The following is a 10,265-nucleotide window of genomic DNA, read 5'->3' as shown; positions in this document are numbered from 1 at the left end:
GCAGCGTATTACTAGGAATGGGTGTTGATATTTACGTTAAGTATTCAAATGTAACGATTTATATGGTACTTGTTATTAAAAAAAATAATGTAGCATAAATAACTTTAAACCAATATAACCAGTACCTCGGGTTAATTAGGCGACGTTGCCAAATTTACAGGTAGACTATTTCAAAGGAGGGGCCAAGTTAGTTTTACAGAAATGATGTTTACTTTTAAATTGGCGTGTACTGTAAATCGGTCTATTGAATAAAATTGTATCACCAGAATTTTAGGCAAGGATTTCTTAAGTAATCAAATCTTCATCATAAGGAAGCCACAGCAACTGTAATTTACATATTAATTTTGGGGGAGCGAAGTCGACAGATATATTTAAGACTACTAATACTAATTTTCACAAGAAAATTAGTAATTCTCAACCAATCAGTGGTGAAATTAATTTGAATTGCGGTAGAGTACGACCTCGTCTTTTTACCTTGTGTATTTGTATGGGGTTGTAGTCGTTTCACTGATATTTTATTCCAACGTAAATCAATATTACATTTTTGGGGGACAACTGAGAAAGATGAAAGGAATTTTGAACATTCACTGTAATAATACTTCTGTATGATCATAATGTGTAGAGACAGCTGGCAACTCAAGGCCGTTTGTTTACTATACAGTAGTACACAGGTAAAATTATGAATGAATGTAAAAGCCCAACCAATAATTAAGCAACGGGGAACCATTAATTCATAATTTTTACTACATACTATAGTAAACAAACGGCCTTGAGTTGCCAGCTGTCTCCAGCCGTGTTCGAAGAATCTTGAAGGAGACTGTACTTACTACCTTAGAATATTTCCTCAACACACATGATTCAATGGTGGTAAAAATCCAAGAGCACAGTATGATGTACAAGGCATACTAACCAGTGTCTTACTTGGCTTAAGTCAGTAGGAAATTGTACCCTAATACTTTTTTATTGTTTTACAGTATGGTACGAACCAACAGATATCCAGAAGGTGACGAAGCCGTGGTTGGGTGGGCGAGGAGACAACGTTACATTCACCTCACCTAACATGAACGAACTTGGTGCTTTGTGTTCTCACCTTGGACTTGGTAAACATAAGTTTAATTGAGAAGAGCAACTTTATATTTTTTGTAGAATTATAAAGTAAGTGGGTGTTAATATTTACATTCCATGGAATGTGTAAGGTAAGCTTGTTCCCATTATCAGTTAATTAAAAATGTCCAAAGGAGGGCCACCAGACTGATGCCTGCACTTTGGCGCCTCAGCTATCCAGAGAGATTAGAGCGCCTGCAACTGCCTAGCTTATACTACAGATTTGCAAGGGGAAACCTAATTGAGTGTCCATACCTGTAGCTGGCGGATGCCCGCCCCACAAGGAGTCACAGCTCAAGGTTGAAGAAGCCGCAAGTCCAGAAAACTGTGAAGGCGAACCTTTTAGGAGTAAGGACACTCGACTGAGTAGTGCCCTTTGAGATGTTTATACACCTCAATTAGGTTTCCCCTTGCCCGTTTGTAGTATAAGCTAGGCAGTTGAAGGCGCTCTAATCTCTCGGGATAGCTGAGGCGCCAAAGTGCAGGCATCAGTCTGGTGGCCCTCCTTTGGACATTTTCAATTAACTGCCAGTCCCGAGCATATCTTTGGGACCAGTCGGATGACAGTACTCCAGGCGGGAAAGCACCTCACACTTGAAGATCATTAAGAGGGACTGACTGTCTAGATATCTGAACGACCTTCTTATATGACCTAATAATTTAGTTGCCTGATTCACCTTCATCTCACAATGGCCTGAGAACTTCAGCTCATTATCAACATACACACCTAGGCCCTTTTCACATTGTCTCAATTAGTGCAGTTTCTTCGTCCCCTTAGGACATGATACGCCTCCTTACCGTTGGTACGTCCCAGGTGCAGCCTCTTACATTTTGTTACAATACAACCTTCACACCCTCTTCTAGGACTCAATGAAGGATGTATAGTCAGCCCATTGGCCCATTATATCAATAACTGAATAACATCAAATGAGAGTATGTTGGTTGACATTTATATTACTTAGCAAGAAAAAGCCTGCTCGAATGGAAAAAGTAGTGAAACATGTATATTAAAAACAATAAAATGAAGGGTAATTGTTAATCGATCGTTGGAAAGGGATAAATAGAAGAGATGGGGCAGGATGTTGTAGAGAGTGAAATAATGGGATAATTCTATGACCTAAATTACTGTATATAGATTTTTTCCTGACCTTTATTTTGGTCAGATCAACATACTCGGCTAACTGGGGGTCCGTAACCTGCAGGATATATATAAATATATATATATATATATATATATATATATATATATATATATATATATATATATATATATATATTGTTACTTAAAAGAAAAGTACTGTAAAGTGTCCATTTCTCAGAAGTGCCAACAATACCTGGAAAGTATGAGGATCTCCCCCAAATGCTTCAGCAAGTTCTCACTACTGCCTCTCCACTCCTTCACACCATGCATGCCCTCATGGTTACTCTTGGACCCTATGGATTCATGGTTTGTAATTTATGTGTAGTACTTTGATAATTTTTTTCCCTATTTGTAAGCCTTTTCCCTCCTGGTACAGGGTGACTTTTCATCAATAGCAACACCACTTTTCCTTCATCTGTTTTCATGCAGTCCAAGTGCTATATAAGGTGTGTTCTGCTGTGGTGTTCTTCTTGCCCAGTATAAAGTTCTGTTCCTGAAAAATAGTCTGATCTTCCTAGAATCTGTGCATCTTTTTGAGAGTTCCCCAGTTACCGTGTACTGCCAGATTGTGTTCGTTTTTTTAATGATAACCAGGACAGTATACAGTATATATAAATAAAATGTTAAATATTTTGTAATATCAATAAATTATCGTAATTGTTGTGAAATTTGATTAAAGTAATTACAATGACTATGACAGTCTAATAAAATAAATACTTTTAATATTATTAAGTTAGTTTTAATTTAATGTCACAAAGCAAATTTTTTATTAAAATTTGTAATACAAGAGGACAGAAAAGAGGTCCAATTTCAGAGGCCGTGCACATCAGGTAGTTCCAGGGATGTTCGACTCTGTCGTTCATGCTGGACATGCCGCATGCGGTTCAGTTTTAGCAATTTTCTAGCAGAGCTTTGATTCCTTCACCCACTTGTTTACCTTTCTTGTTAAGCCTTGAAATCATTCATTCTGATTACCGCACCTTTTGATGTCTTTGGTTTTTCTCTTATTTTGACTTCACTTCTGTTGAAGATCTCTATAGCCTGGTCGTAGTATTCTGGCTTTACAATGAGGAAGGAGTTACTGTCATTTGGGTGGTAGCCGGTACCCTATTTCTGGACTATGGCTGTTTCATAATTTATTGTATGTTGTAGCAAACATGACCATGGTGACTGGGTATCCCCGTGTCATTCCCTCAGTTGACTGTATGATGGTATCTCTTCTTAGGGCCTTGCAGCTCATTATACAGTGTAGAGGTCTGTCGGGTTCCTGTAAGTATTTTCAGCATATTTTGCAAAGCTTGGACACTTGATCTTAATATTGTGCAGTTGATTATGTTGGAAGCATTGGAGAAGTACAACTTTCACAGTAATACTGCTCAAATATCTTTCTCGTGGCATAAATGGCAGCTTCTCCCCCAGCCTGGTGGCCAAGCACATACTGTACTGTACTAATACTAATAATGATAACACTACTACTGCTGGGTTGGATGCTCCTGATACTGCTACATGCTGCTAGTGCTGCATCTGTATTCTGCTGCAGCTTCTGTATGCTGTTGCTGCTCCTGTATGCTACTTTTTTTTCCTTTTATCCTCTTCGCCACTGATCGGCTTGTTAGGCGCTTGGGCGATTCGTCACGTCTCTGATTACTTTTCCTTTTCATTAATCTTCTTCACCAAAAGATCGGCTCGCTAGCCGCCCGGGCGATCGGTCACGTCTCTGTCACGCACTGTTGGCAAATACTGGGCATGCACCGGCTCCTGAATGTACCTGAACCCGCTCCAGTGTTGGTCAAGTCGTCTTGTCTTGAAAGAGCTCACACTCGGTGCCGTCACAACACCCTCTGGTAGATTGTTCCAAGAGTTTACAATCCTCACTCCGAAAAGTTTGCCCTCACGGTTTTCTGGACTTGTGGCTTCTTCAATCTTGAGCTGTGACCCCTTGTGGGGCGAGCGTCCGCCAGCTCCAAGTAAGGACGCTCAACTGAGTAGTGCCCCCTGAGATGCTTATACACCTCAACTAGGTCCCCCCCTTGCCCGTCTGTAGTATAAGCTAGGCAAGTTCAGGCGCTCCAATCTCTCAGGGTAGCTGAGGTGCCGAAGTGCAGGCACCAGTCTGGTGGCCCTCCTTTGAACATTTTCAACCAACTGACAGTCCCTAGCATATCTCGGGGACCAGATGGGGTGACAGTACTCCAGATGGGGAAGCACTTCACTCCTGAAGATCGTTACGAGGGACGGACCGTCTAGATATCTGAACGACCTTCTTATAAGAACCAATAATTTATTTTGGTGTGTGCTGCTGCTGTATGATATTGCTACTACTGTATGATACTGTTTCTGTAGGCATCTACTTCTCTTGGAGCAGGGGTTCTCAACCAGGGGGGAATTTCCCCCCTCAGGTTTTCAGAAACTGATACTAATGTGGAAAAAATAAAGGATTTTCAGTATTATATGCATATTATTTGGAATGCACTTTTTGAGGCAGACAATCTTGGAAAGGAGGGGGGAATGACATTCTAACATATGGTGAAAGGGATGCATGGGGCAAACAAGGTTGAGAACCACTGTCTTGGAGTATGCTGCTCTTGCATTTATATGTTGTGGTATACTGTTGTTGCTGCTGTATACTACTACTGCTGTCGCTATATGCAGGTGCTGCTGTATACAGGTGTGCCTCGATAACAGACGTATATAGGGACCGGGAAAAGTCGGATAGTGAATCAACGGTTATCGAAGCAATTAATCCCTTAAGAACATAACAAATTCAGGGGGTTAGGGACTGTCCACCCTACAAAAACTCCCACGTACCCTTGATATACTGTATATCTCTACTTCACAGCGTCAAGCAAAATATAAAGCAGACATGTAAAGCAAGCATAATAAGCCTTAAATAAACAATGTAAAGCATAAATTGAGACTGTTCTTTACTTGTATTGAAGATGGTAGAGACGGTTTAGGGTGGCAAGTTCAAGTCTCTACCAATCTTTGCTGGTCCATTATCACTCTTAATATGCCTTATCACACCTTTTCACATCACATCATGCTGCCCAGCACAAGAGGAACACTGGAGTGTTTAGGCATGATTGAATAACACTAAGTTGGAAGTAACGAAAAAAAACCCCACGAAGTCAGACCCTAGACTGCCTCAACAAACAAAACGAATTTAGAGACAATTGCTGATTGGCTTAGGCCTTAGAGGATGTAAACAAAGATGGTAGTAGAGTTTATTGTTGGCTCTTTTTCACAGTTTGATTCTTTTAATAGTACTGTAATAACAATAATACAGCCTACAGTTACCATTCATATATAATAAATATATCCCGGTATCATTAATACAAGCCCTTACAATTCTCGGATTTTTAATTCGCGAACTTCGATTATTCGCGTATGTCCACTCCCCTAGCCTTTCTTAAACCTTGACTTCAACATCCTTTCAGCCAGGGGGATTGTGACTGTACGTGATTCAGAGTTCTCTCTCAAATATACCATCAGAATTTGAAGAACTTCTAATTTTCCACCTGATTAATTTTCCTGTTGTCTTCCTTAAGTGTTATACTGTAATAGGATTTATTTTTAATTACAAACAATCCTTACTTTTACTTTTGCATCATTATTCTTTGCCATTTTCCACTAATTTGTTTACCGTTTTCTCTAATTCCTCTCCAGGTGAAGAGAATAAAACAAGTGTATATACAATAAAAAGAGTAACAGGTATTATTTGCATACCAAACATTTCATATTACTATAGTGTAATTTGCCATTCAAATTTTATTTTTTCATTACTATTTACAACTTTGCATATTCAAAATTCAGAACATATATAATGCTGAAGATAACATGCATCCTCACTTGACTTTTTTAATCCAAAATGAGCAAGAGATATAGTTATGTACTAAGAATGCAGCTTTTTAATACTGTATACCAGTAAAGGTTTACAGCATACGTATTATAATTGTAATAAAGTACTGTATCTCCAACATTAGTATTGTACTAATTTTTCCCAAGACATTTTTAATTTTATTGTGTATTACCCTGTGCAAGATGTGAAGGATGATAACCAAAAATTAAAAGTTTTTTTTATTTGCAGATTTTGCGCCGTGCATCTCCTAATACTATGGATGATCCTTTATTGCCTGTGACGGATATATGCCCAATAACAGTTACACATGATGAAGTTGTCGGTCTGCATTTTCCTGGACCACAAAATCCCAAAATAATATCAGTGTCTGGGGCTGGGGACTGGTAAGTTTTATTTATTTTTCTGAAATGGCCAGCATCAGTAATATGATATTGAAAAGCTCCGTCTGGCCTTCTTCTCCCTGTCCTTCCCTGTCCTTACAAATTGATGAGCACCAGGACAAACCTATTTCTAAGGCAGATAAGAACACAATTATATCACTGCCTTCTAATTTTAACATATCAATGTAAGTAGCTTCTGATTTTATTACAGCATATATTTAAAAAAATATATATACAGTAGATAGGTACATGATTTGGTTTCAGAAGTAAGTCACAAATTACTTTATTTATTTAGGATTTTTTTTTACAGTTTGGCTGCTGGTTTTATAGCAGGTATGCTGAACAAAAAGAGTGTAAGCGAGTGTGGTGCTCTGGGACGGTCTGCTGCAAAACTGTCACTGGCTGCATCACCAGCTGTTCCCCACACACTTTCACCAGATGCACTTCCTTGGGGTCACCATGAAGTTTTCACCACCATAAATCGAAGTTAACTAATAAACATATTGTGATGAAATTTTCACACAATAATTATTATTTTTTTTCTACTCAATCTTCATAGTGGGATAAAATTAAAATACTGTAAGAAAGGGGTTTTTGGTCAAAATATTTCATATGGGAGTACTTTTAGGCCTCTTTAAAATTAATCCACCAATTTAGAGTGTCTTGTTACTTCCACTGAACAAAATGCCTACTCATGGTTTAAATTTTTAAACATAGTTTACAGATACAGGTAGAGTATCAACTTGCAACCCATACAAGGTCTTAATGTTTCGCAGAACTTTATTGCTCTTTATACATATTAAATTACACATTTCCATATCCCATATTTTAACTGTTCTTTGCATATTACATATGAGTATGTGTGGACCATAACATCGTAGGCGCCAAAAAAGAAAAGTTGCAGAAAACAGTAATCATGTTTTGGAAAATGGAACTCTATCTTTTGAACTAAATGTAATGGTGCAATAATTTTTGTAACAAATATAAGCCTACACACTCAGGATTATGTTGCCATAATCATATAATAATAATCTTGACATGATTATTAGTAATCACGGAAATTATCATAGCCTTAGCAATTTAGCGGCTCTTTCTAAAAGGCCATTGACATAATCTTTTTTTCATACACTGATGAAATTACTGCCTGATTTTCTTTTTCATGACCAACAATGAGAACATGTATGCAACATCTGCAACTTGATGAAATCAACAGTCCAACTTCATATGAGCAACATGATGAAAACAACGATAATTTTGATGATATAATCAGTCTTTTTAGCAAATGGCGAGTGTTTAAATTTGTTTTGAACACTCTCGAGCAATTCCCGATAAGTATTGTAATTATTAAATCATTCCAAATTATTCTAGTGAAATATAGAAATAAAGAAAAATATATATACTGTATCAAGTTATGATTTGGCCTTTTACTCGTACTTTTTTTACCTGTGATGCTTGGGAGGGCCTCTAGGTGTAAGAGGTGCAACCCTGTAAGATTTTGGAGAGCCTTCAAGCATCACAGCAGGAATATCAAAAAGGGGGCTCCAAGAAGTGGGTGGGGAAACATGGGGAGCACAGTGAGCCCATCCCAGCTGATCAATGTCATGGGCATTTTTAGTTAATTTTGAGGCCATGTGCATTTGGTATTAGGAGATATTCTGAGGTCAATAGTAATTACTTTTTACGATACAAAAACATCTGAGTACAATACTGCATTAAAGAAAAAGTATTGAAATTTTCTGATGAAAAGTGGGGTCCAGTCCCCCAGGAAACCCCTCCCTGGATCCGCTCCTGCACAGTTACAGATGTGAGGTTTTCAAGGGCCTCCGAGTACAAGCGCTGACCTGTGAGGTTTTTGAGGACCTCAGACTGCCACAGGTAGACAGACAGACCTATGAAGTTCTGGAGGGTCTCAGAATACCTTTAAAATATTGAAGGCCTCCAAGCACTACACAGACATATGGGGTTTCCGAGAGCCTCCAAATACCACAGGCGTGAACTTGTGAGATTTTGGAGAGCCACTGAACACCAGAGGCAGGGACCTCTGATGTTCAATATCGCCTCCGAAAGCCACAGGCACTGATTTGGGAGGTTCAGAATCCACTCTGAGCACTATAGGTACAGACCTGGTAGGTTTGAATGGGCCTCTAAGAACCACAGGCTTCGAGCTGTTAAACACATGGTTGAAGAAGGGAAGGGAGGGTAGGAGGGGGGGTGGTAATCATCAAGCAGCACATGTATCTTACTAACATTTATATAAATTATATTGCGATTTGTACAATCACAACTTTGTCCGTCACATGGGTCTATAAAACACACCTGGTAACAACATCTCTAGTTTATTAATCAGGTAAACATTAGAAAAATATAAAACATGCACCTAGCCAGTATTCACACCTCATCCTCACATGGTGTCCTCACAATACAATAACTGATATCTATAGTTGAATCTATATACTGTTTACCAGTGACTGTATGCCTATATTTTTTTTGTACAGTTTGGGACTTTTCCACCCTCTCGGTGAGATGTAAAGTGCACATGTCAGCTTAGGTGTATAACATGATGTAAGTGCCCATACATAAATTAATCTAAGAGCATACATAGTATAAATGAAAAAGCATGTTACTGGACTATGTAATGAATAAGATTATAATTAAGTTGCTTTAAATTATTTTCATCCCTGTTACTGTGTGCATTTCACTTCTCACCGAGTAACTCAGAGGCTTCAGATTCGCGAGTCAATACTCTCAGGATTAACAACTCATGGGAAGGGTGCAATGGCAAACAGTACACAAATTTCTGGAAAAGGGGGGGGGGGGTGTGGTAAACTTAAGGATAGGGACATTATTTTATTTACATCCCATGGTGTAACCGGGGGACGAGCGTAGTTGCTACGACTTTCTGAGGCACTGAATAGTAGGACATATTTTATAACCAATATTAGTACTTCTGTTGGAGGCTTTCTCGCTGCCTATGGGCCTGAATTAATTTCTAAGTTCTTACATTCTCGTGAACTGGTTGAATGAGTTGTGGGAAGTGGCAAAATGGGGGATCCATGGCCACATGCCCCCTCCCCCCTCCCCGAGGGTGGAATGAAAACACTTTGTGTACCAGGTGCAAAAGTCTGCAACTGTACATGCTAAACTTCTTGTGAAATTTCTATTATGATTTTTAGTGATTTGATATCAATAAATCATGAATTCTTTGATTCAGCTGACAAATGATTAAACTTCCAAGTTTCTTACCTCACACAGTTGGCAAGTAAATGCATATCATAAGTTCTTTGCTCAACAAATGTTGAGTAATTTTTCAAGATCATTAACAGCAAAACCCTTACCTTTCCATAAACAACACAAGCAATATACGTACATCTTCTGCAAATTTGTTTCAAGACTCACATGCTTATCTTAAATGCTTCAAGGTACAGGCAATGACCACTGATATGATGGGGTTAGGGACCTCAAAAAGCCACCTTTAAGTGATCAATCTTATCTCGACATCAACAACTTATAGGGAAAAAAAGATTCAGGTATTGAGCCCCTGAAGAGCCCAAACAAGTTTTATATCCAGCCACCATAATGATTAAATAATGTCTACAAAACTCAAATAATTTATAATTATACATAAAATTAATAAGTTTATACAAGATAAAGATTTTATTTTCATGTACCCTACATACTATGTACTGTCGCGGTCAAAAGTAATCATACACCCCTCCTACCATACCCACGAGCTCAAGGCCTTTCTACACAATGGGTTACTAGAGGGTGGCGAGGTATTGAT

General features: G+C 38.5%; 1 protein-coding gene across 2 annotated transcripts in view; it reads left to right on the top strand.

Annotated features, from left to right (window-relative positions):
- Window positions 1–8,713, top strand: part of LOC121872974 (pseudouridine kinase-like) — a 93,527-nt gene extending 84,814 nt beyond the window's left edge. Inside the window, exons 4-7 of one of the 2 annotated variants that reach the window (XM_042376153.1) lie at window positions 975–1,100; window positions 2,427–2,551; window positions 6,333–6,487; window positions 6,795–8,713. In XM_042376153.1, coding sequence (XP_042232087.1) covers window positions 975–1,100; window positions 2,427–2,551; window positions 6,333–6,487; window positions 6,795–6,975 — 587 coding nt within the window. In that variant the 3' untranslated portion in view covers window positions 6,976–8,713. Of the gene's footprint in view, window positions 1–974; window positions 1,101–2,423; window positions 2,552–6,332; window positions 6,488–6,794 lie in introns of both variants that reach the window. The other variant, XM_042376152.1, reaches the window with a different exon arrangement.
- Window positions 8,714–10,265: the final 1,552 nt, after the last annotated feature.

This window comes from Homarus americanus, unplaced genomic scaffold (genome assembly GCF_018991925.1).
Source record: "Homarus americanus isolate GMGI-L3 unplaced genomic scaffold, GMGI_Hamer_2.0 scaffold11022, whole genome shotgun sequence".
Classification (NCBI taxonomy): Eukaryota; Metazoa; Arthropoda; class Malacostraca; order Decapoda; family Nephropidae; genus Homarus; species Homarus americanus.
Note: the sequence above shows the minus strand (reverse complement) of the source record. Positions and strands in the feature narration are given on the sequence as shown.